Source organism: Echeneis naucrates, chromosome 8 (assembly GCF_900963305.1).
Source record: "Echeneis naucrates chromosome 8, fEcheNa1.1, whole genome shotgun sequence".
Lineage (NCBI taxonomy): Eukaryota > Metazoa > Chordata > Actinopteri > Carangiformes > Echeneidae > Echeneis > Echeneis naucrates.
The window spans coordinates 7,346,863-7,374,307 of record NC_042518.1 but is presented as its reverse complement, the minus strand read 5'-3'; the positions used below and the strand labels follow the sequence as shown (position 1 = coordinate 7,374,307).

The window sequence follows — 27,445 nt, the reverse complement described above, 5'->3', positions numbered from 1 at the left end:
GCCTATTTCATACCTTTCTGAAGTCTGCATGTATTCCATGATAGAGCGTTTGTTTGGCATTATCTTAAGATGATTGCAGAGAATAAAGCCCAAATAAATTCATAATTTAAGGTGACGTCTTCGTCCTAAAGAGCCATGGCTTTCATGTACACTGTGGTTAAAACATGACTGAAGCCACTAACAAACATATCATATAGTGTTTGTCCCAAATCACAGATCATCATAAAAACAACACAAGAATTATTTCAGCTCCGACAACAGTCTTTTACTCTTTCTTTGCTCGGCCAACAGCCTTCAAGAGGAGGGAGAGAGTGAGAGAGAAAAGGGAAGAAATAATGGAGGGATGTCTGGGTAACTTCAATAGCGTCTCTGTGTCCATCTAATATGGAGGGCTTGCATGCTGGGAGTTGGCTCTTTCCATTCAGACAGACCCCAAACTCATAAAGACCTCTTCTATGGCCCCCAACCTGAAACCAACCCACCCAAGCCCTCACTGGTATAGGTCCCTTCCATGGGAACTTGCAATCTGCAACGTAATCCCACTTTGGCCCCTGGAGAAGCCTTTCCAAACAAACCATGTGAGTCCTAATACCCAAGGCTCCACAAGTGGCTCCTGGCTAGGCCCGAGCTCCACCAGCACCAACAACTTGGCCCTCCTTCTTCTTTTTTCTCATACGCTCTCCTTTCTTCTTTCCATGGATAGACGACAAAAGGAAAGATCTCCTTCTAATTGCTTCAAAGATTGAAAAGCTGAGAGGGGTGGTGGACGTCAGCAGGGGGAAATGAGACGGAGACTCTGGAGGCAGCGGGGGACTGTCAGTCTGGCTTTGCCCGCCCTGGGTGTGCGGTAGCTGGGATAAAGGAGCTGGCAGGACAGCCTCTGCTGCAGAGCTCGACTGAGTGGATCAGAGTGGAGGCGGGTGACTCCCAGGGCCCAGCTTTACAACTCTGGCCAAATGAAGGACTATGAGACTGTGGAGGAGCTGAAACAGCTCTGCTGGAGGCCCTCTTCACACATGGGAAAGGACGTCTGGTTTACACAACCGGGATTCAGAAACCATAGGCCACTGAGAATAGTGTGTCCGAGCCAAGAAGGCGTATCTGACACAGACAGGGCAGAAACATAGTGTACTGGTTGTCATCCAAAGCCTCCGCCTTGTATGAACAGTCTGGCCACTGTTGATCAGTATGGTGGTTGATGGTGAAGTGTGTGAACACACAGTTGGGGTGGTCCATGACCTTTGGATCTGTTGCTATGACACGCAGAGCGGCTAATAACACTCTCGCACATGCAGACACACACCTTGACCTCTGCAAAAAGCATCGCCATAATTCCATGCCTCTTTCTGTCATTTTGCCACGGCCCAGCAGCAGCTCCTTTCAAGCCTGGTGGAGAAGTTTTGCTCAGCTGTCTCTTGGTGTGACGCATCAGTGGGACAAAAGAAAAATGAGAGAGTAATTTTCTTTTATAATAAAAGTCTGGATAATATTGAAAGGAACTGCACTGCTGCAGTATAAGCCAAACACTGGGGCATAATGACACGAGTCTACAAATCAAAATAAAATCCCATTTGAAGACTATATAACACCATATGTCAGGGTCAAAGGCAGAAGGGCTTACTCCTCTGTAAGTGTAGAGCCAAAGGCTTTTGGCCTCACCAGCTCCAGAAAGTTCCCTCAGTCTCCCTCCATGACCTCCTTTCATCCCTCCATCCCTCCGCCTTTCTTCTTTTTAATACAAATCAGCCACTCAATGCCATGCACATGTTTTAGTGTTATTTGAACTCTGGCAGAGAACTTCAAACAGCTTTCAAAGTGAACAGAGTTTTTTCCCCTCTTGCTCTATGTCTCTTTCTCTTTTTGAAAGAACACAGCCGTGCTTCCAAGTATACCTGATCAGAAGGTCGAGAGATGGGGATTATGATATGTAAATGAGGCTTTGTTACCAGCGTTGACATTCGTTATGAAGCTGAGCAGAGGAGAGGTAACATGAAAAGGTGGCAACTCACCCCTCCTCACCCTTTTTAGCATAACCTCCCCTCTCAAACACATTGGCCTACCTAAGCCCTGATTTTTCTATTTTTTTCTCATTTAGATCAAAAGGTTACAACAAAGAAAGGCCTGTGTGGAAAAGAGAAAGCACCATATACACACTCCTGTGTACTTTTACACAGTCAAGACTATTGATTGGTCAGCTGCCCTAAAGGTGTGTGTGTGTGTGTGTGTGCCCAGGAGAGAGTTGATACACTGAAAAAATTAGATGATGTCTGCATTCAACCGTGTCCTGATGAGGTTGTCATCTCTCATGCTCTTAAGGCAGAACAGAGTACTTTGCAGTTAGCAAACACACTGTAGAGTCTTTCATGTCTCTCCCCTGCTGTGACGGGATAAGGACGAGGACACACACACACACACACACACACACACAAACACACACCAAGATATCAAGTCTACCTCCTTTCAAATACACACAGAAACATGCATATGGTTGCCCCCCTCTTCAATCTGCATACAGTTCAGTTCAAAGGAGTCCAAGTGAGGTGGCGGTCTGTGCTACTTTTCCAGCTATTAGCCTCACCCACCATCTGCAGTGATGTAGAGAGGAGTGGGTTTTGTGAACTTCATAAAGGGATGGTTATTAGTGCGTCAGAGTGGAGATGGGCCGTCTGGCCTTGGAGTTCAGCAGCAGGAGTCCTGACTGCTTTGATGTGAGTCCTACTTTTAAATAACTGTAGTTGGTTTGAGTTTCGCTCTGCTCATTCATCCTTTAATTTGTTTACTCTGTCCAGTTGTCTGTGCGTATTTGTTCTGACTCTGCCGTCATTTCAGACGCACTCCCACCTGCCTTTCATGCCAGCAGAACCACCTGACCTGCCCCCCCCCACCTGGCTCACCTACCCCCTATTTCCTCATTAGCTCTCCAGTACATCCAGCAGCCTGGCTGTCTGTGTTGGCCCGCCTTGTGTTTTTGACCTTGTCTCAGCCGAACCCTTTGTACTTTGTTTGCCTGCTTTTGGATTTTTGCATCCCTGAGTGTGTGTTGTTGTTGTTGTTTTAAATACATGTACATCTGCCTCCTGAGTTGTGACTGTTAAGACAGTTAAAGCTCAGAAAAGGAAAAGTCCCTGTTTTGTGAGTCATGATAGAGCCACTTGTTTTTCTTTGTTCCTGCGTTTCATGTCCTCTTTTGCACCTCACGTTACATGTTGGGTACAACAGTGATGAACAAAAGATGGACCCGTTATCTATCCACCGTCAGGTTAACTGTGGAACTGCATCACACACAATGAGCAACAACCTGCCTTCATCAAATTGGATGAAGCCGGTCTCCCTCTTTTTCAGTATTAGGTTACTTACAGGAGCATTAAAAAACAGCACTCTCATTCTAAATGTTTTCAGACAGTCTGCTTTCTTTGGTTCATTCTGACGTGTTCACCTCACAGTGTAGCAGATCCTGAAGATGGACAGTGGTGCAGCCTTTGTAAAGCGTCACAGATGGAGGTCGGGGAACCTCCTCCCTTCTGACTGTAATTGTTATAGTGATGTTGAGGGTTAACCCTCACCCTAACCCTCCCGGTGTTTTGGCCACAGGTTCACATCTACTCTGGAGTATTTAAACCCAAGGTGGTGCAGGCCCTGCCCATCACCACATGGGGGCAGTGTATAAAGCCTGCAGCTCCTCTGTGGTCCGATTCTTCCCCGCAGCTTCCTCATCAGCCTGTCCTCAGATATGAGTGGTTTCATTTTACCTCTCTGGCAAAGACTTGGAGATTGTTGTGAAAAGAAATTGCGACAAGTTTCAAGTGCTTTTTTTTTTTTTTTTTTTTAACTTTTCTGCATTTTGAAGCATCAGTCCACCAGATGGATCTCCACAGTGTGGGGAATAATGCCCGTCAAATCTGAACATCACATTTCACAGGTGTCATCAGGTGGGGGAGGAAGTGGCTGGGCACGTTTGGCCTCCCTGTGGAGCCTCACTTTACTTATGTAATGGCCTCAGCCCGCCAGATGGCAGTCTATCCAAGCAAATACAGGCAGATTAGACGAGATGAAATTAGGCTGCTGGAATAATTGAGCACCTGGTGGAGCTGATCCAGGGGCAGCCGGAGCCCGCAGCTCACAGTTTGATCCAAACCCTTATCCAGGAAAAAGGGCTGATGGGTAGTTTGGTGGCTGGGCCGCAGGGCAGGGGTTTGTGAACGCTGTATGTGGAGGGGAACCCGCGTTTTACAGGCGTACCGCAACGCCATGACGCATTTCACCCTCTGCTGCTGCACCGCGATAAAATATGAATCACCAGATTAGCGACGATGGGCTGCCTGGTTAAATGTTGAGGGAGGGGGTGTGGCGCCGACCAGCTCCAATTCACCCAAACGCTTCACGCCCGGAGCTCGTGTATTTGCGGTGTGAAGTCCAGGTGCGGGCTTGATCGCCGTGCCGCTGCGTGCTCGGGACTCCGGCTGGGGGTGCACAGGCCGGCCATCCCTCCGGCCGGGACCGTCGTCACGCAGATCGAAACCCCGGACGTGGAGCCAGCCGGACGGCTCCGGATGGAGACGCGATAACTGCGCTGAGATTTAAGGTGCGTCTGTGTTTGTTTGTTTTTTCTGCGGCTCTGCTGTCCGGTCCATGGCTGGCTGCAGACACAAAGCGGCGCAGTGATAAAAGCCTGAATGTGGAGGACAAAGACGCAGACTGTAAAGATGTTGGACTGCGTTAATAGACGGAGGAAACAGACGATCAGGGGCTTCCTCTTTATAGGACCCATTAGAAATGACGCTGTCAGGGTGTTACAACATACCTCCCTCTTAAAACGCATTTCTGTGGCTGATTTAGATGAACAATAAGCCACACTGACCATTACATACAACAGGACTGCTGTTACAGGAGATCCACGGCTGCTGTGTGAAATGGCTTTATTGTAGGAAGTGGCACAGTCGAGGTGGGCGGCTGATACATCTGTGCACAACTGTGGCACATTATCTAAGAGTGTACAGCCTCTCCTCCCCTGTTGGCCCTGTTGGCCCTCCTTCTGGTTGTACACCACAGTATCACAGCCACACAAAGCATCAGTTACTTATACTTTCATCTCTGTGTCACTCAGTTAAGCAACCCCCCCCCCCCAGCTCACTATGGGCCTGTGTAACTTTGCCTAGCAGGTCACTTCTGCCAAGTGTCCTCATGTGAACTGGAGTGTTGGTAAAGTTGATACCCAGGGCTCACCAGGTCGCCCTATTCAAAATAAGAAGTCTGAAAAAATATGAGGCAAAACAGGCAAATCATCCAAGTTCCCAACACTTTTATCGTTTTCATTAAGTTGCTTTAGGGTGACAGCTAACAATAATCCTCATAATTCTGATGGTTATTTTCTCAAAAGGTCAGAAAAGTTTGGAATTCAAATTTTCTACACCATTAGTCCAATAATATCCTGCAAGTATTGAGTTCACTATCATACATGACATGGAGAAATTGTAATATGTGAATTAATCGTAGTTTGATTATGAAAATAAATCTTGCCACAGAAAGAGCTGAGGAAGATGACACTTGTCTTAGACTGATGAATAACAGATGCACAAAATTTGTCAAGTGTCATTTCAATTGTGACTTTCTGTCCTCCCATTAAAATAACTTATGACTCTGTTTTCCTGGGCACGTTAGGACCATAATGCATGGCTGTGCTGTGTGTGTCAGAGCTGATTGTGTTGTGCGAGATTGAATGCCTCTGAAATCTCAAGGTAGGACTTCTCTCCTCCTTTGACCTTGTGTGTGTGTGTGTGTGTGTGTGTGTGTGTGTGTGTGTGTGTGTGTGTGTGTGTGTGTGTATATCTGTGCATCTGTGGATCTGTGGGAGGGGGTAGAGCTGGAATTGATCCATGGCCGTGAACGGCTGTTCGTCACCTCGCTTCTCCTCTCCTTGGTTGTGCCTCTCTCATCTGAACTTCTCCTTCTTGAACCCAGGCTTCTTTCTCACCGTTAACATCGTACCAAATGGATTTGGCTCTGTGCACGTTTTTAGACATTTTCACACTTGCACGTGCAGGATCGTAGTTTTTATACCAACACTTAGGCGTGTTTGTAAATGAAGGGGGTTTGTGTCAGCAAATCTGAAGGGAATACTCTTTCTCAGGCTTAATTAGAGAAAATGCTGTGAGGGTAAACGCAAACAGTGGCAGCTGAACCATCTGAATAAGGTATAGTTGGTGGATAAAACAACGGGCTTATGGCTCATTCTTTTTTACATGGCCTCCATTCTAAAGCACCAAAAGGGTGTATGTGTGATTGGACGTTTCCATTTTTATACCATATGCACATATGTATCCACTGCAGGCTGTTATTTTTCAGGTTCATCTGCAGTTCAAGTTAAAACTAATACAGCTTGAGGGTGTCTCGTCAGCTGCCTGAGTCAACAGTTGACCCAAAGGTCCCTCTTCAAGATTAGAACCACTTTGGCTGTGCGTTTTGAATGTTGGCCTTTGTTGATCCAGTTCAGAACGGGACAATGTGCCTGTGCATGTAATGTGAAATGTTGTAACCACTCCACTCTCAGGACCAGTGAAAGCTTTAACATGACATCCTTGATGAGAAATGCTCAGTGATACTGTTCTGTTACACCCGACCTTTGCCCCCACAACCAGTAGATCAACATTGTTTGTTTTATATTAAGAGTAATAATAAAGAGAAAAAAATGTGTGGTTATACATTTGGAACAGGCAAGAATATTTTACTTATAGTATTTTTCAGGGGTCTTCTTCCTACTCAAATAGGGTGGTAGCCAATGTAGGACTTTGCCAGATCAAACAATTTATTTCTGAATTAAGAGAATTGGCAAGAGATGGGTGAATTTGAATGAAGCAGTCTGCGTAGACAAGCAGGAAGCTCAAGGGAATTTGATTCCGTTCTGCTGGAGTTCTTGAAAATCAACTTTTGTTAGTATGTTTCAGTAAGTTATTGTTAAATATCAAAGTAAGTGTGTAGATACAATATGCACGATTGCTTTCCTTTTGCAGCACCTTCACTTTTATTTTTTACTTATTTTTTTAAACAGACCGATATGGAATATCCAAATAGGTCTAACGTTGAGACCAGATCAGTAGTTAATAAGATGACAAAGATGAGTGATATTAGCTGACTGGACAGAAGGTGTTAACAAAGACACAGACACATACGTTTGATCTGGGAAGTGGTTTGGGCTTAATTCCCATTTTATAATGGTCCTCCCATGTAAAGGCTGAGGCACCTTAAGTAATAGTAGTTGAAAAGGAAATGGTGTCGACACTTCTGGCCATGTCCACCTCTGTTTCTGTGGTCTGAGTCCTGCTGATGAAAATGCAAAAAGCCACAGTAAGGATGTCATGCTGACACTGATATGGAGTGTCCATATGGACCACCCTCTCTTTAAATGAAAAAGCCAGCAGAGTGGCCATCTGCTCTTGTCACTGTGACGAGGAGCCACAGGTGTCACAGCTAATGACTTGGTGTGTATTTTAGTGTGTGTTTGTGTGTATGTACAGTGAAAACAACCAGCCCTTCCCCAGGATATGAATTTAATAAACCACACTGACAAAGCATACACTCCACTGCACAGCTGAGCTAACCTACGGGCGGTGATTCACTGCAGCTGGAGAAAGCAGCCATTCTGCTGACAATTCACCTGTTGTTGCCTGCAGTAGAGACAGAGTGTGATGGGTGGTGCTTTCCTCATACTGCGGCCAACTTACCAAACAGGAAGTTAATCTTAGAGAGAAAGGAGGAAGACTTTGTTGACAAGATTGAACATAGAGATTTGTACAGAGATTAAAGAACTAACATACTTTAACTTCACCCTCACCAATTAAGATAGCCTTGGAGTGGTGTGTTTTCCTTTTCTGTCATAATAATAATAAAACCAAAGTAAAGAAATGAAATGAACAATATTTGTCATCTATATAGAATCCCCCTTTTGTCTTACTTAACCATTGAAGCTATCAAAATCACATTATTGTGCTACATCATTGCACTATATTACCGGTGTCTTGGTCACACTACACACATAAATTACTATTGATGTACATTTTATGCAATGTTGTGGCATTGATTTAAGTTTTATAGGACGCAAGTAAGACTTCCTCATCTTTCATTCATTCTTGTGAGTCTCCATGTGCAGCACTATCTCAAGCCTACTTCAGCTGCCACTATCTAATAGCTGATTCATGAGTGTCCTCCTTCAGATGGAGAATTATTATGAAAGTGTTGCACACCCTCACTAACCAACAGTTCTCAACTCTGTGATCACAGGCACAGAAAGTGAATATAATTAATTACAATGTTTCTATATGCAGATGCCCTGTTAGAAATCCAGCCCTTGTAATTTCATGTAAATAATACGCTAATTAAGATCAGTGTCTGTGCTGATGGCTGTATTGTGTGGCACATCACTGTCAACAGTCGTGGGGAAAAACATAAGTGGATCAGATATTTTGAGCTGCTTTCAGCAGTGGCTGAAGTATTTGGGGTAAGTAGCCCGTGCAAACATAAATTTAAATATAATTTAAAAAGTTTGCCCAAAGGCTTGCAGCAACATTACGCACTAATCCATTAATATTCATTTGAAATATCATATTTAAATTCTTCCATTTTTCTCTTTTCTTATTAGTCACAGGTTGTTATCTCCCTCTCTTTCTTTGCTCTCATTCAATTCTGCAAACCACCACTAGAAGTGATGGATTACTTACGTGAACGTACAAGGAAAATAGATTGTATTTTAATATATATTATTATTATTATTATTTTATTATTTTAATATATATTTTCTAATATTACTGTTTGTCTCAAAAAACACTCATTGTGCACGTCCTCTTGTCTCTCTCTGTCTCTCTCCATCCATCTCTCCATTCATCATGCATTTTGGTGGATTAAGACAAATACCAAACCCTCTGGCGGTTTGCAAGATGTCAAGGAGTTTTTACACAGATTGTAAACTGCATTTGGATGTTTGTGTGAGCTCAGTCAGCGCATTCATCCACCTTTGATCTCAAAATATTAAAATCAATCAATTAGATGGCACCAGACATTGATATGCAATCCAAATCCACCGTTCATCAAGGGAAAGTGTTAAACCCCTAATTTGCTGCTTGAGCAACTCATCAGAAGAGAGAAGAAGCTTTTTTATTTAATCAATGTCTTTACAGAAGATTGAAAGTGTTTTGATCTTCACAGCAATAATCAAAGGTTATTAATTAACCATTCTTTCTCTTATTTCTCTCTGTCTTTGTTCTTTTTCTTCATTTTCTGGCCTCGCTTCAGCCCCCTCACATCCTACACACACAAACCCTTGACTGAACGTAGTGTGTTTACCAACACTACACCCACTCCTAGGAAGCTGGATTATATGGTGGAGAAGAGCTGGCCCGAGAAACAAAAGGATGCAGGGGATAACCGCAGAATGAGATTAATGTTTCCCTGTTGGCATGCCAACCAAACAATCCTTCTCAACATGGTGAGGATTGATGTGTGATGTGTTGATATGTTGGTGGATTATGAGAGAGAGGTGAAGAAAACTGGTTTTTATCCAGCACAGCCGTGTGAGTGCTCTATCTCCCAGGCCGTTGTTTTACCGTTCTTTAATCCTCTCTTCTCCTCTTCCTTTAAGAGAGGCTGCATGATTCAGAGCAGTTATACTCCCGATCAAACCACTCCTCTGTGTTTCTGCCGATGCTACTGGAGCTCATCACGTGCTGAGCTCTGTGTACAGTTTGTGCGCTCATGTGTGCATTTGGAGGTTTGGGTTCGTGTGTGTGTGTTGCTCTTAGACAAACATACTTAACCAAGAGGCATATTGACACGTCACACATTAATATTGAGTGTCAGGTGGTTGAGGGTGTTAACTGTCAACATGAGGGCATGAGTTCTTGAAGATTTATTTCAACACAGTCTGGAAAACCTGCTGTGAAATTAATGCCTCTGTTTGTTTGTTGTTTTGTTTTTTTTTTTTTTTTTTTTTACTTTTAGTTACATTAAATATGAATCATTTATCGTGAGGGGTAGGATGTGACTAAAAATTCCTCCTCAAAATTCACTTGAAAAATTGCTCTTTTGTTAATTATGTTTTATGAAGCCCTGATGAAAAATGATATTGACTGGATCTTTAGAGTCTTAAATTAAGATGGCTGACTGCCTTAAAAATTCGAAATAATTTGTTAAACACGAGAGTAAAGGTTTGCTGTCTTATATGGTTGTATATAGTTGCTAGAACTGCCATTTGAATATTGAATATATTTGGCATAGACTAAATTGATGAATTGAGAATTATTTAAGACAAATAGTTTGTATATATTGTATGTATATGTATATTTGTATATAATATTAAAAATGAAATTAGCTGTGATGCACTCACTTGTATGTAGCAGTTACGCTCCCAACTTTAGTGCTTGCATCACCTTTTCTTCTTTCCCTGGAAAGTCAGTCATCTCCCTTGAGCCTCCATCGTTTCATTTTCCTTTCTTCTCCCTTGCACACATCTCTTTATTGCTCCATATAAGAGTTCTTCAATGAAAGCTTTAAGTGGCAGTTGCAGCGTTGGCGGACTAACCCTTTGACAGCCCCCTCACCTTCCACCCGAGTTATTTTTAAATCTGCTCCTTTTAGGTCACAGTTACCTTTCCTACTGTTGTAGGAGAACAATAAAGGAGTTTGGCCATCGTGATGCTTTGTAGTGATAATGTTTTATGTGAGTGTTTGTATCTACCATACATGTGTATGTGGTGTTCAGGGTGCTGCTGATGAGTCGGATCTGTGCTCCCTGAAGAGAACAGTGAAGCGTGACAAAGGGCTTGTGGTGTGTTTGCTGCCCGTTTGCTGTTGTTATGTAACTTTCTGAGACATGTAGTGTTCCCGGGGACATAACCTTCATCTTTGTGTCTTCTTCCATGTTTATTTTTTTTTTTCCCCCTTGACATGCTCCAGGTGCTCTCGACTCATTAGTTGACTCCACTAACCTCCCTCCCTCTGTCTCAGTGTGTTTTGCCCACCGAGGCAACTGCATGCATCATGTGATGACTGAGCTCATTCCTTATTGCATATACATTTAAGTGTGTGCACACCTTAAGTGTGAAAATTACATTTTATTTGTGTGTGAGGGTGGATGTGATCTGGTGGTGACAATCTTGTCCATCAGCCTTTCTTTCTATCTCTCTGTGCATCCTTGGTTCATCTCCGAGCTCTCTGTCTCACCCGATCTATCTTCCTGCTGTCACCCCCCCCCCCCCCATTTTAAAGGCTTCACCACGACTGGTCTCTTTTTTGACTTCCTCCCTGTTTTCCTGCTGCCCCATTTGTCACACTGTCATCCGCCCACAGTGCTCCTGACACCAGCCTTAGTTTCTTTCCCCCATTTTGCTTTTAGATTTTCCTTTTCTGGAGACAATAGCTTCTCTCAGTACAGGTCTTGTGTGTCTGTACTTGATGCCTACTGACTTCTTCAGTCACACCACAGCACTGTTATTTAAAGAAAAGTATGAAGTAGTTTGGGATTCTTCTTGGATGTGACCATGGAAATACTTCATTTGCTAGTCTTTGTTGCAGCTTAGGGTGCTGTGGATGGTGGACATTATGATTGGGAAAAATACAAAAAAAGAAAGAATAAAGAAATACCTGGGCGCTATCCAAGCCAGATTTATTCACAAATAATTGGTAGAAATACTTTTTGTGATGCGGACCCAGACAGATTTTTTCAGCTAGGATGTTTTTCTCTGTGTCCGGTCAGTGCGAAGCTAAGCTAACTGGTTGGCTGCAGTCAGTCAGTTTACATAGAGAAAGGTTGTAACCTGTTTGGCATACAGCTTCTAACCAGACCGTGATGAGGCTTAATTCTTAAATATCCAGCCTTTGCTTCAAGACAAACTTGTGCTGGAATTCACCGTGATTTTCTCTCTGTCTTAATTCTAACCCAATTAACAACAATAATATGTAAAATGTGAAAAATTCCATCCCATCTCTACTCCCTGATGATTTTACCTTCACACAGTGTACGAGTGAACATGACAGTCCAGAGGTACCTGTCCATCTACCAAAAACAGAGAGGGGAGCTCAGATAAAGCTAAGGCAAAATAATAATAATAATAATAATAATAATACAGACTGGAGAGTAAGAACATATGGAGTCTGCTGCAGCATCTGTCAGACCCAGTATGTCAGCTGCAGTTGTGTTAGGAATGAAACAAGCATTTCAAAAAAACTAACAAAAATCTTTTCAAAGAACAGCTGGGGATATTAAATCAACAGAGAGCACTGCTTGGCTATTAAAAATGGAAGTAAATCTGTGGTTTTCAGCGGTTTGTTCAGTTGGGAGGAAATGAATACAATGTGCTGAAGGTGGTACAAACTCTTGGCCATAAATTCATCTCTCGCTCTTCTTCAGGTCCCTTTCTGCATCTTTCTGTACCTTCAGCCCTCCTTTTGATGTTTTATTTTTTTTTTTCAGTGTCCAGTTATGAGGAGGCACGTAGATGGCCATGGTGCTTGTATTTTTAGCTGAAGCAGGTTGTCGGTGTGGATCTTAGATCATGGATGGGGTTATGTGTCCTGGTTTCTGTATTTGATACTTTTAAAACAGTCATTTTTCTCTTTTTCACGTCAGTTTCTTGTGTTGCTCTGCTCCCTGTTTCTTTCTTCTGTTGCCTGTTCACCTTCTTCTCTGATTCTTTAATTGAGCTGCTTTTAACCTCCCTCCTTTCCTCTCCTCTCCATTCCCATGGTGCTGGCTTTAGTTGATTAGAGTGGCCCAACTTGCTTTGATTAATTGGATGGTCATGTTTCTATGCAAGTCTCCTCCCCTCTCCTTTCATCTCCTTCCTCTCCTGATCTATCTGCAAAATGATCTGTAACTAAGTTTTTATGTTTAACCAAATTATTTCAGTAAAAATTCTGTACAATGTCATAAAGCGGTGTCCAGACATATGTTTTTATTTCTTGTTATACATGACAAGAATATTTTGCTTTACAAAAAAATAAAAAAATTCTTATGGCTGCTTCTTTCCTAAACCTGACTTCAGAATAATTTAGAGCCACCTTTCTCTGCCTGGCCTGTCGATCTTTACAGCAATTTTAACCTGTCCTTCAGGTTTTGTTGACAACAAATATTTCCATCTCCATGGCTCTCTCTCCCCATTCATTTGTCTCCTCCCTCCTCTCCCCTTTCCATAACCTTCTTGTGTGTCTCATTCTGACGCTAGTATCTCATCCTTTCCATTCTGTCATTTTTAAGTGAATTTCAATTCAAAAGCTTGTCTCTGAAAAGGTTGTCTGCAGCCTCCATAGACCCTGGTGGCGTGTCTTCTGTCTTATATTTCTTTCTCTTTTCCCTCTCTCTCTCTCGCTCTCGCTCTCTTCTTCCTGTTTGTGTTTGTTCTGCTGTGCCCCCTGCGCTGCCATGACAGAGGCAAAACATAATTACACTCAAAATGACACAAACAAAAGCCAGTGTTTCACAGCCAAGTGAATGGTTGCTTGTGAAATTCAAATGCTCTGTTACTCCATCCCAGCAAATACAATCTCTGGAGATGCAATGCCAACCAGAGAGCCCGAGGGGTTTTGAGGCTTTCTCAGAAATACAATCACATTTGCTAACTTCCTTTGTTGTTTCACTGCATCTCTATTCCTTCCATTATGGGGTTGGTTTTGTCAACCAGCTGAAAGCCAGAAAAAGTGTGTGTGTGTGTGTGTGTGTGTGCGCCCTGCCAGTTTGATAATAGTAAACAAAAATAAAGAAATTGATGCACTGTGGCAGAACAAAATAACCAAAATAACTCAGGAACAACATGAGGCCCCATTCAGTAAAATCACTGCATGATGAATGGCTTTGCTCTGCTGTGTTGGGACTATACAATAGATGCCTTGTTCCTCTGATCACTGGAGCTAAACACTACTTTGTTGCATGATCATCTCCTGCATATTGTTAAGCTTGGGTGAGGATGGTGGTGTGATGGGTGCTCGTAGGATCTCATGCAACTCAGAAACAAGTGGACACTGAAAAAAAACAAATTAAGGGAACAAATGAAATGAAAAGATACAAAAAACTTGGCTGTTTTTGCTAACTGACATCTGTACATTTACAGATTTGTGAATATTTATTTTTCTGAGATGTCTTTCACAATATCTCGACATTTATCACATCACATTGTCATATCTTTAACCTCCTTGTTTTGGTTTTTCTAGTACCAGAGTTGCATTGTAAACCCGTGAGGTAAAGAACTAATTTAAAGCAGGGTTAATTTGGATTGTCCTACCAGCTAGGATGAGTTTCTGTCCATGGTCATACCATCAGCCTCTCATTTGCAAACCTTACAGCATTTCGCCAGTTGTGGTCTGCCCCCTGTGGAGAATAGAGTTATTTACAGTTGAAATGTTGATGGGCCCTCTCTTGAAGCATTGTATGTTCTGAAGTAACCCATTAATCACGTTGCCATAGTGGGTGAGAGTGAGTGAGTGAGTGGGGTGGGGTAAGACAGAGCGACTCAGTCTGACAGCTACAACTTTGCTTAATGAGGGCTAATGAATCAGGGCCTACGGACATACCTGTCCAGCCTACTCATATTGGAGTAGAGAATAGGTGTGTGTGTGACACTGCTGACTTCCCCAACCTCTGTCCTTGCATTGATGTTTCATACCACTGTTTCATTGTTTGGATTGTTATTAACAGAGTTGCTTCTGTCTTGTGTGTCTCTCCCAGGCTGTGAGCCCTGTGCAGGCTGGTGATGAGCAGTCAGGGCAGCAGCAGCAGGGGAAGTGGCCAGCATGCTGACACCCCTGTCCCTCGTCACTACCCCGGACCAAAGCTGCAGGTGCAGCGATCCCTCTCTCGTGACACCATCACCATCCACTTCTCTGCACTGGGGAAAGAGGAAGATGACGAGGAAGAGGAGCTTTATGGGGCTGTTGGAAGTGAATCTGGGATGGATGGTGCAGGGGGACTCCAAGGTTCAGATGTTTCACGGGCAAATGAGCAGCCCGTCGCCACAGGTTGGGAGGCAAAAGAGGAACTGCTGTTTGAATCTACAGGAGTGGAGACCTTCTCTGAGGCAGCTGTGCTCCCTATTTCATCTGTGCAACCCTTAGACCCTCACACTCCATCTGCAGCCATGACGATCATCCCCTCCCCCAGCCACTCCCACCTTAGCTTCAGCCCCCCTGCTAGCTCCTCCTGGCCCTCTGACCGACCCATAGCTAATCCTCCATCCACAACTTCCAGCTCCTCTTCCCCTTGTAAGTCAGCAACCCTGCCGTCATCCAAGCCTTTTCTGAGCTTGGTCAGGTCTCTGTCCAATGACGTTGAATCTAGAGAATCGACACCTGCGCCCACAGCTGTTGCGCCATCGCATGTCCGCCATCGACACTTAATGAAATCTTTTGTTAAGTCCCTGTCCGCAGACACTTCAAAGGCTGAACAGGAAGGGCCCCCTCATTCCCATCTCCATCAGCAGCAGCAAGTACAGCCATCACATCGGCCTCCACCTCGCAACATGCAGCTCTTCAAGCAATTCTCCCAGCCTCGTTTATCTTCCGGCCCCGTCATAGTAACACAAGCAGGTGGAGATTCCAAAACAGCCCCTTCTTCTCCCATCATGTCCCCAGATGGTCGGTCTTTCTTTAAGGTCCAAGAGGTGGAGGCCAGGATAGAAGACACCAAGCGCCGTCTGTCAGAGGTGATGTCAGATCCCCTGCAGCTTTTTAGTAAGATCATGGGGGACGAGTCCAGTGTAGGAGTGGGTGGAAGTGCAACTCACCGCGCCAAATCACTTTCCTCAAGTGCATCAGAGCTCAGCGGAGTGACAGCGCTCAACGGGCATACCGAAAGTAACAGCAACTACAGCATCAAGGAGGAGGACGGGCCAGAAGGGGAAGAGGAAGAAACACCCACGGGAAAGGGCCCAGACTCTGTTTTTTTCTCCTTCCCATCACTAATGTCTGCTCCAGCCCTTGCCCAGGCCTCCTCATCCTCCACGCTCCACAAGTCTCCATCTCTCACTCTAGGCCGTTGCTCCATGTCAGCCTTGGTAGCGCGACAGGAGGACGAGGACTTCTGTGAGCTGTACAGTGAAGACTTTGAGTTGTGTACTGATACGGAGACACCAGATGCAGATCGTTTTGAGTCCCAGCAGCCACATACTGGTAGCACTGGTGTGTGCAGTGAACTCGATACAGAGGAAGAAGAGAAAGCAGAGGAGGCGGCGGACACTGTTCCAGTGATTTCCCTTATTTTCTTAACACAGTTGGTGTACGGGTACTTAGTCCTTCCGGTGCCACCCAGTGTATGCGCCGTGGTGCATGGGATAGCAGCCGGGTTCATGTTGGCCTTGCTGGTGCTTTGGCTGTCCTCTCCTCGACTCTCCTCATCTGGCACAAGAAAAGGAAGGGGAAGGATAGGGCACTGGAATGTGAACCAGTTGGATATAAAAGAACCAGGAATATTCAAGGTGAGACAAAATGCAGTATGGTTGGCCAAGTGAGGAGAATCAAACCTCAAAATAAGCTATATTGTGGTTGTTATCTGCCAAAATGCTTTTCCTCTGTGTCTTTAGATTGTATGTTCTTTGCTCTGCCTTTTAACATCCTTTCACATTAGCCAGGTGCTGGAATATCCCTTGGTGCTTCAAGTGAATTGGCTCTGCTCACAGAGCATCCTTTGGGACTGATAAAGTAGGAGTATGGATGAGAATTAAACTCTATACAGTCTCATGGGGACCAGGAGCAACATATTGAGGTTGCATTACGCTTTTTCTCCCATGATGGTTACAGCTTTGCCTTGAACCAAACTGTTTTATCATAGCAAAAACCTTTTTGGCTCTTGTTCCCAGTTAACAGAAACTCTTCGAGAAGAGAAATGTTTAGCGATATGGGGGAGTTATGCAAGCATGCATGGTTGTGTGTGTTTGTCTTTGTGGGTGCTAGGCTGTTGAACAAAAGAGCTTAGGGGCTAGAGGGCACAGCTGTTCCTAAAGAGGAGCTCTGCAGTGCACAACATGATATGGCCATATGAACTACAGACCCTGGAGCAACAGCTCTGGGGACAAACTTTCCTCTTTGTCTGTCTTTTCAACAAAGTGTCGGTGTTGGTGCCCTGGTTTATACTTTGTTGGGTTGTAGGAATTAACTTTGTGGTGCCTCTTTGAGAGAGTGTTGTTATGTAATGTAACATAATGATTCTGGGATATGCTGCAAGAAATTCTGACTATTTATAGTTCACAGACTAAATTGTTATATTCCTTAAAGGTAAAATAAATTCTGTTTTTGTTCAAACGTAAACAAGCTTCATACAGAAAAATACTACCAAATCTTTAGTATTTGACAGGGACTGAGATGTGTATATGTGCTGTGACCGTATATGTAGATTTCGGTATTAATGGAAATGGTATCCTTCTAATCCCAAAATTCCTCAGGGCTGGATGAATGAGATCCACAGCTACGACCCAGAGATGTACCATGCCACCTTGACCCACTCTGTTTACATCCGTCTGGAGGGCTCCGTCCTGCGTCTGTCAAAGCCCAACCGGAACATCTCCCGGCGTGCTGCACACAACGAGCCTAAACCAGACGTCACCTACATCAGCCAGAAGATCTACGACCTGACTGACAGCAAGGTGCGTGTTGCCTTTTGGTTGTGTGTTTGTAATGAAAAATGAACAAGAAGTGCTGAAATTTTGTTTCACTTGTGAAATATAACTCAGCGGTTGTATTAATTTGTGTTTCTCCTGGCTCTGTAATTGTGTGCTTGATGATAATAACAGATAGTGACATCATATTTGCCTTTGCTAGCATATAAGCTTGCTAATAAATCATGCTCTGTGACAAAGCACTTATCATAGGTCACTGACCCTATACACACAGAAAATCAATGTGCTGACTTCCTCTTTACTTTGAGGGCAGGACATTTCTCATGTTGGTGCATCATGGAGTCGTTTTGGTTATCATTGAACTTCTTTGATCGCTCGCGATACCTCTTCTGCCTCATAGTATCACCTGGCTCAACCATTATTTTTAGAAAGGCCCATATCCATCTCAGAGAACTGTTGGACTTGAACAAGAATGCATGCCTGAATGAAATATGCAAGATTGTGTGTTCTGTAACAATCAACAGAACAACACTGAACAATGCTACTTTCCTTAGGTACTAAACAATGGGATGTATTCTCACGTTGTTGAGGAATGACAAACAGAGTTCTGGGTAAATAACTATAAATACATAATATATTAGTTCACTTCACTTGCCTGCATTGTATCTTTTGATTTTTATTTTCAAAAACTTTTGAGCCCTTAGTTGCTGTCACTTAACAGCCTTGGGCCAAACACATTGTCACATTGTTTACATAGCTTCAGTGTGCCCTACAAAATGTTCCTGTTAGAACCACGCATCATTTTTCTCTCATTTTGATATCAGCCTTTTACAATCCTAGAAACATCATCACTGTTTGTGTTCATGTGTTTGATTGAATGCATCTGGTTTCTGTGCCCCAATAGATCTATCTGATGCCCCAGAGCTTGGCTAGGAAGAGGGTTTGGAATAAAAAATACCCTATTTGTATTGAGTTGGCCAAGCAGGAGGACTTCATGTCCAAGGCCCAGGGAGAGAGGCCTGAAGTTGCAGAGGACAAAATGACAGGGGTGGGTGACAAGCTAGAAAGAATGGACAAATGTGAGAAAGCTGAAGGATCAGCATCAGGAGAGGAACCCAAAAGACCAGCTTCAGGAGGAGGGGATCTGACAATCTATTTGTTTGGGAGGACGGGTCGAGAAAAGGAGGAGTGGTTCCGGAGATTTCTTCTAGCTTCCCGAATGAAGTCAGAAGGGAGAGGTGGCAGCCTGTCTGGTATCTGCAAGAGTGGTGAGTTTGTGCCTAGGCTATATATAATATGACAAACCATGGACCAAACAGCCACGTGCTCACCTTTTCCAAACACATACTGTATTTTAATAACTACACATCGCTCTCTGCAGTCAGAATACCCTCTCACAGTCATCAGATCTGTGTTTAAGCTTCAGCTTAGGGACTGCCAATCCCCTCAATTGAACAAGCAGATGAGTGTGAATGGGTCAGCAGGATTACATGCACAGGGAAGTAGCATATTATAAGCCTGCAAGGATAAGGCCCAATTCAAAGGGAAACACTAGCACTGTGTGGGCCCAGTGATAAAGTCAGTGCAGAGTGAACAGGATTACTGGAAAGATTATTCAAGCATCAGACTTGTATGTGGACATATGTAGCAAATCTTTTGAAAATGACTCTTTCAGTGCTAACATGAGTCACAAGAGCAGATGCAGTGTGTCATCGGGTGTAGAACATACTGATTCAGAACGTTGAAATGAAATGAATACTAAGCAGATGCTAAATATACAAAGCTACGCAAAGCGTTGAGCGTGCATTATGTGGTTATGTGAAATATGATGCATTGATTGGAAAATCAATCACTGCAAATATTAATGCATAACTGTTTTATATTCACCTCCGCTCACTCTTCTCATCCTGCCTCTCCCTAACCCTCCCACACAACACTTTTAGCCTTCCTGCCCTCCCACAGTCGCAGTGGCAGCACCCAATCTGGTGGAGGCCTGGAGGCTGACAGCAGGAGCAGCAGCCGGGGAAGCCTGGAGGAGCTCTCACAGTCTCGTCACAGAGAGGCATCCTCTTCTATCTCCTGTGGCTCCACTGCGAGCATTAAGCAGAAGATGCTATTAGACTATAATATCTATATGGCCAAATATGTCAACCCCCAGGTACAACCAAGAAGCCCAACTGCCACTGATAGCCCTGGTAACAGCCCAGAAAGCAGCCCCAAAACTACCAAAAAGGTATGAAATAGAGAAATGTGTGAAAGGCTGGAAAGAAATACTTTAACTTTGAGACATTTAGGGGAATCAATCACTACTTTCATTTTCTCTTCAAGGCAACCTTTGCAGTTTTTGACCACTAGTAGCACTATAGAACAATGTTTTTCTGAGTACAACCTTGTTTTTCTGCTGCTCGTTTCTCTGAATTGACATCAGTCAAATAAAGTAAAGGTAAACGGTGCATCTGTATATGCGTCCTTCAGTTTTGCAGGAGTTCAGAGGAGACCATGGAGCCTGAAGCCTGGGTCAATGCTTTTCTGGGAAGGATATTCTGGGACTTCCTGGGAGAGAAGTACTGGGCCAATGTAGTCTCCAAGAAGATACAAATGAAGCTCAGTAAAATCAGGGTGGGTTCTATTTCTAGCTTGCATGTATATGCAAATTTTAATGGTAAACTAGCAAATTAGAAAAAAAACCCCCAAATCTTCTCACTGTTTCAATGTGATCAATTCCAGAGACAATTTTGTGTCTGTTGTAGCTGTTGTCCAAGTCTTTTTAAAACTCTCCTCTGTGTTTCAGCTGCCATATGTAATGAATGAACTGACTCTGACAGAGCTAGACATGGGGTTTTCCATCCCAAAGATCCTTCATGCCTCCAAACCCTCTGTGGACCACCAAGGTAGGAAAAGAAACTACACTAGGTATGTTATGCTTTTCAGTTTTCAGGGTGGTCTGCCATGATAGAAATGATTCATTTTTTCTTTTTTTCTCTTGTCACACACTTTAACATTTTTTACACCCCAACCCATGCACCTCCTTCTTCTGCATTTTCTGCTACATTGCCATCTTCCCCTTGCTTTGCTCTCATCTGTGGATTAATCCATTTCCCCCTCCAACCCTATTCTGCTCTCTCCTCCAAAGTCCAGCCCCTCTTCATGCCTCGCTCTATTAAACCACAGTAATTAAACTTCTCGTCCTGGGTCTCCCTCATCCATTATTGAGACACTGTCTCACCCTGCAGAGCAACTGATGAGACGCACAGACACACATGTGGGGCATTTTGATTCCTACTACGATGGCCAGCTACATTTCATGACTGAGTCTGCAATGCTCATTAACGTGATGATGATACAAAGAATGTGGGGGGGCCACCTCACAAATATCTGATTTACAGTGTGCTGTGCTCCATAAGCTAAAAGCTACAAAAGCAACAGTATCTATATATTGATAATGTGACCATGCTTCAGTATGATTAGCAATTCTACTATAACACAGAGTATTTAATAATGATGTATGATTGTAGTGTTTGTATTTTTGATCTAGTACATTTACTTCACAACTAAATATGGTCTACAGCCAGAGGGTGCTCTGGAGCAAGTTTTATCAAAAAGCTGTATCATATTGAGAGCAAGAAAATGTTGATTAATCTGAGTGGTAATTCTTTAGTTGTGTGAAGAATGTGTAAGCAGGGATGTAATCACTAAAAGTCATTTGTGAGATTTTGTACTATACAGCAAATATTGCTACCTAGAAAATGTTAATAGCATCATCAGTATTATTGTTGTTTATCACCATCTTTGTTTTGAACGTTAGCAAGGTGACATTTAGCCCATACGCACAAAGCACAGCTGAGGTCATGGGAATGCTATTAGTTTTACAGGCATTTGGTTAGAAACACAGAGTTGATGATGGTTTTCTCAGGTCGCAAGGACAATGTATTCCTGTCACATAATTGCACAGTAATCCATCCAACAGCTGTCAAGACATTTTACTTAAACCCACGTATGTCAACCCACTAGTGCTGATAATGAAAAGGAACACTCTCTAAACTCATTAAGTTTCATCCTGTGGGCATCATAAATACCTATAGCTAGTCTCATGGCAATGTGTCTATCTTTTTAAACTAAAATGTAAACCACAGTGGCGCTACAAGAAAAGACAGGGATTCACCAAGTTAGACATATTGTTGCTTGATTGGACCATGAATATCGGCAAAAAGCGTTATGGTTCACTTACTTAGTCATTGAGATATTTCAGGCCGGATCTAAGTGTTGGATTGATGGAGGACAATGGCACCCATAAAATTAAATTAATGTGTTCATGCAGGTTCCATAGAGTCAGTATACTTTATTTCCCTTCAGGAAAATAACATGAAGGTTATATATATGTATGCTACATGATAGCTATGCTATATGATAACCTAGATACAAAGCTTTTCTAATAATAATGTTGCTTTATAGAATTCCCACTTTCTGTAGAAGCATACACATGCTAATGTCAGTGATGCAGATAAATTAATCAGACACTGCAGACTGTGTCTCCATCCCATGTGTCTAGTCCCAGACAGTGACAACAATATGTAGTACTTTAATGTCACTTAGCTTCTCTTTGACACGGCTGCCTTCAACACACATACAAAGCAATGAACATTTATGGAGAGTGGAAAGTGAAGAGGAGGAAAGCGCGAGGCAGAGAAAGATAGTCAACACTTTCATCGGTTGGTGAGGTCAGGATTTATTGAACAAACAGCAGTGGGGATCGAAATCCAAATAACGCTCCACTTGCCTCTTCCTTGAAAACTATGATGTGTAAACAGGAAGTAGTTTGTCAAAATCAGCCAATAAAGAGCGCCTGCTGCTCTAGAGCATGATGACCTTTTGAGTGTTTGCTAGAAGAGAAATTGCCTTCCTTCCTCTGCAGGGGACCTCACAGCAGTAAGCCACCAGATAGGAGAGCTTTGGTAATTCAAAGGAGTTGCATACAGAGTTCAGACTGTATTGGCATGATTTTGATTTGAAACTCTACATGTTTGTGTCATTTCTCTCACTTTCTGTTTAGGTCTGTGGTTTGATTTGGAGGTCTCCTACACGGGCTCCTTCCTCATGACATTAGAGACCAAGATGAATTTGGCTCGACTGGGCAAGGAGGGCGAGGGGCTTGGGGAGCATGGGAAAGAATGGTGTGGCTTTCATGTTACTTTAAATTTGTTTTTGTGAGGTTATAATGAAACTCATGAAACTGAGACAGATTTTTTTTTTTATTGGTCTTATAAACTTTTGAAAGTTATCCTTTGCAGCTTGTCCTTTGTGAGCTGTCTTTGTTTTTGTTGCTGTCTTAACACTGTTCGCAGTAATGGGGCCAAAATCATATGTTTGAAGGATTAGTAGCTTTGGCTAAACGAACCAGCTCTAAGCTAGTTGGGTACATATGCATTAAGAGCCATATTACTTGTCACATCTGTTTTTTCACGATTCCTCCTCTTTTTCTGTTGGCTCTTCCTCCCTTGTCTTTATACATAAATGCTCTCTCTGGATGCCTACCACTGTGGATTTGTCCAATGACTGGTGAGTTTGGGAAATGATGCCCACAGATGCCTGCCACTGAAATAATACATTTTGTTTTGGATTAGTTGCTTTTGTGAATTAGTGGAGATTAATTTTGCACAAGTCATATTAGTACGGATATATTTAATAGGAATTACTTAAATTGTAAACGTATTTGTGCAAAACCATTAAGGCCTGACTTGGCAACAATGAGTGTGTCTTTTTCTGTATGACAGGCACAGGCCACGGACATATTGTCTTGCAGACAGTGATGAGGAGTCATCAAGTGCTGGCTCATCTGACGAAGAGGATCCCCCAGAACTCCTTAGTGACAAACCTGTTCTGCCTGGAGGCGAGGGGTGAGCCAATATCTCATAACAACAACAAAAGCACTTATCTGAATTGGAAATGGGCAACAACAAATTCACAGTAATGTGGTGAAGCTGAATGTTCTGCCTACTCAGTCCACCCACCTGCCAACCAACCCACTCAGACCAAAGCTTGCTGCAGACTTAATGTAACACCCGGTCACTCACTTCCATTGTGAGTGCTAAGTAGCAAGAGATGCTGTTATGAATAAATTATGAACCTGACTCACTCCTTTGCCTCGTCTCCTCCTCTGGTTCGATCTTCTGCTCATGTAGCTATGTGGGAGGCCACAGGCCCAGCAAGATCATGCGCTTTGTGGACAAGATAGCCAAGTCCAAGTACTTCCAGAAAGCCACAGAGACAGAGTTCATCAAGAAGAAGATGGAGGAGGTATCCAACACACCTCTGTTGCTCACTGTGGAGGTGCAAGAGTGCCGTGGGACTCTCGCTGTTAACATCCCACCACCCCCCACGGACAGGATATGGTGAGTTCATTTCCAGGGGGGATATTGTATAGGAGTATAAAGACACTTGTAGTTCGTAGTCAGTGCTGGGGAATATGATACTGCACCACCTGCTGGGAAAATTAAGACGTGCATGCAATGAGAGAATAAAATGTTGAATGATCACTTAATGAAATATATGCTACTTTATTTTAAAGAAAATTACCTGAAAACCTGAATATGCACTATGAGCCACCGTACAAGCTTAATTGTTAACCCTTCTAACGGCATGTGCACCAGTCATATCCAACCTGTGAGTGGGGACCTCTGAAGGTGGACTAATGAGAAGAAAAATAGAGGAAACGGGGTTCTCTGTTCCATAAAACCATGCATATTTCTCTGATTTTGTGTGGGATTTTATGACTTTGACTATGAATGTTTGGCTGTCAGGTATGGTTTCCGGAGTCCGCCTCACCTGGAGCTGAAAGCGCGGCCTAAACTTGGTGAGCGGGAGGTCACTCTAGTCCATGTGACTGAGTGGATTGAAAAGAAACTGGACCAGGAGTTCCAGGTACAGTAAATGTGTCTGTTTGTGTCTTGTTGTGAATATACTTTATTTCCATATATTGTAGTTAGAAGGTGATGTCATATCCAAAAGCGCAATTTCAGAAAACTCAGGTTTGCTTAACAAAGAGGCTGAAAATGTATTAAAGGACAAAGACAATCTTCCCCCAGACGTTTAGGGGTTGGAATTTAGGTTACAAAAGACTTCGGATTAATTTATGGCTGCCCACCTTCATGCACCTCAAAGCAGGCTGCCTGTGGCTTTCCTATCTCTCACGTGTAGCCACGTTAAATGATATGCTTACTAACAGATAACTACCCTGAGGCAAACCTACAAACTACTAAAGCAGAGTGTCCCAGTCAGATCTACCACACATCTACATTTATCCCTGCCCGACTCCATGGGGGGGTTATTATGTACCTCGTGCCTCTAAACAAAACCTTCATTAAAATACAGTGCTGCACTGAAGGCTATTTTCAGTTTCAGTCATTTCAGTGAATGTGTGCATGGCATTTTCAAATACTCAGAATAGTATCGGGTTAGTTGGGCAGGAGATGATATAGTTCAACTCTTGTTCTCATGTCATTGCCTTTTGTCGCACATATTAAACAGTATTTTCTCATTGTCTATACAGCATCTAAATTTGAACAGGCATATTAAAGTGTGCTTGTCTAGACTAAGATGGCTTTTCTTGTCATCCTATTTGTCCTCCCTGCAGAAAATATTTGTGATGCCAAACATGGATGACGTGTGGCTACCCATAATGCACTCTGCCATGGACACCCGTTCAAATGCCAACTTGGTAACAGTGACAAATGATGCCTTGAAGGACCCAGAACCTGAGGACTCTGAGGTCTCTGACATGTGAAGACTGGTGGTCAAAGCCTAACTCCGACTGAAACTTTATCACAGTGGCAATATGACAAGTCCCCACATCACTAAAAGACCACTGGTGCAGCAATGGGCTGGGGCCAACTCTGATATTTTTACACATATCTCAGCCCAACTGTTGCACCCATCTCATGTGGCCATTCATGTGTGCTCACAAAACTGGAGGCACTGGCCAGCTCATCAACATTTATGGCCACTAAAAGCAGGAGAATGAAAGAAAATTGTGACTTATAGATTGTCATCCAATTGCACAGTTTTTGTGTGACAGTTATGACAAGTTGAGACTGAACATATGTATGTAGTGGTCGATCAACAAATAGCCATCCGATTGACCCAGAACCATAATACTTGTGATGTACAGCTGCACCAAACATGATAGTTGTACAGTGTAAACTTTTTCTCAACCTTTCTAATGGAGTTTATTCTTGCTCTAACTTGAGGAACACTTTGAGGGCAATGATTAAGGGAATAACACCAAAATTTGCAGTACTCTGCTGAAAGCCGATGTGTCTGTTAAGACACATTTCAGAGGGATATCAAGAATCACTTATCATCCATCCACACTGCTGCCTGTGCCAGCCGCCTGGCACTTATATGCAAACACATCAACGACACTGTGTCCATGGAAGATGCTAAGGTCAGTTTAAATCAGTGAATGGACACTATAGTGACATACAGCCTGTATGCTTTTTACTGTATGGTAGGAATTAGAGCTAAAACTGACTTTAGTGGGGTGAGTTAAAATACAGTACAGGCCAAAAGTTTGTACGCGCCTTCTCATTCAAATGAATAGGAAAGTGTGTCCAAACTTTTGGCCTGTACTGTATGTCAGCAAACACAGCATCTGAACATTGCCTAGGTGTGATGAATGTATAAATAGGAATGCAGCTCCATAGCTCATTCGAGGAATAGCTCATTTACTGGCAACGTGCTTCTGTGCGACAAGCTTCAAGACTTCTTTTCATGTTATATTCATAGTTGAGCAAAAGACTTTCAGTTTTTCTTGCCAAAGCAATCTTTCAGTCCTGTCTGAAGGAAACTCTAAGGTCAACAGTGACAAGTAAGCAACTGGATAAATCACCTGTGTTCCCACCAGAGTTTAAGTACACTGGAAGTTCAAATAACAGGAGCTGGAATTTGAAATAAGAAATAACCTTTTTTTGTTTTTGTTTTGTTTTTTTGGAGGGTGCAGAGGACTGAAAACCTTTCTTTGACAGGGTAACACAATAACTTCCCGTTTATTTGAATAAATAACATACTGGATATCAGCCATATTATTTAAGGTTATGAACGGACATCCAGCTAATGAATGCTTGTTTTCTGTTGAATTATTTATTGGTTCGCTTTTCTTTCTGTACTGTACACATTAAAGAGGAACAACTCAAATAAACGACAACAGCAGCAAATCTGCCAAGACACCCAGCTGGTGACTTTTACTTTACATGTTCTGTTGAAATATGTGTTGGCAAAGTGTACGAGGCAGAAAGTGCCTTTATAATAAACATTCCTCCATTGTGAGCCACACTTGTTGCATCAGTTGAGGATAAAGAGTCTTTGTGCCATTATTTGTGTGTTTATTCATGACCTTTGTTTTCACTGGTTTTAGTGTTGTTCATTTTCACAGTGATAAAAATACCAAACATTGCTGTTGTGTTCAGTGATGTCACAGAATGTCATGGTTCTGATCGTTGTGGATCAATAAAACCTTTCGCTTGGACAGAACTGCGGCGAGTTGGTGGTTGCAACATGTATATAGCTTTCTAGACTGTGTTCATGGTTTGGGCTGAAACAAGCATTTCTAGTATCAATGAATCCCCTTTTAAAGCCCAGAGCATTTCAATTGACCACAATGTAAATCTATCAATATCCTATAATAAGTGCCTCTGATTCAGCCTGACAGTTGCTCAATTACAGCAGATCTGTGCTAAATATTGTTATGCAAGATTGTTCAGCCTGTCTGTCTAAATGTTTAGTAAATACCTTTGTATGGAGCAATATCATTTTTAAATGGGTTGACTGTGGCTGAGATAGTCCTTATTGATTTTGCTTGTGCTAAC

General features: G+C 42.9%; 1 protein-coding gene across 3 annotated transcripts; it reads left to right on the top strand.

Moving 5' to 3' along the window:
* The first annotated feature begins 4,093 nt into the window (after nucleotides 1–4,093).
* On the top strand, nucleotides 4,094–27,104 carry tex2 (testis expressed 2). 3 transcript variants are annotated; one of them, XM_029508544.1, is made up of 12 exons: nucleotides 4,094–4,582; nucleotides 14,705–16,448; nucleotides 17,412–17,612; nucleotides 18,490–18,853; nucleotides 19,529–19,818; nucleotides 20,061–20,204; nucleotides 20,377–20,476; nucleotides 22,636–22,756; nucleotides 23,363–23,479; nucleotides 23,765–23,974; nucleotides 24,383–24,503; nucleotides 25,216–27,104. In XM_029508544.1, exons 2-12 carry the CDS (start codon nucleotides 14,730–14,732, stop codon nucleotides 25,363–25,365), a joined length of 3,537 nt encoding a protein of 1,178 aa, XP_029364404.1. In that variant the 5' UTR covers nucleotides 4,094–4,582; nucleotides 14,705–14,729; the 3' UTR covers nucleotides 25,366–27,104. The 3 variants fall into 3 exon arrangements, with proteins under 3 accessions (XP_029364404.1, XP_029364402.1, XP_029364403.1); XM_029508542.1 differs by having other exon boundaries at nucleotides 23,357–23,479; XM_029508543.1 differs by lacking the exon at nucleotides 4,094–4,582 and adding an exon at nucleotides 9,385–9,475 and having other exon boundaries at nucleotides 23,357–23,479; nucleotides 25,216–25,365.
* Nucleotides 27,105–27,445: the final 341 nt, after the last annotated feature.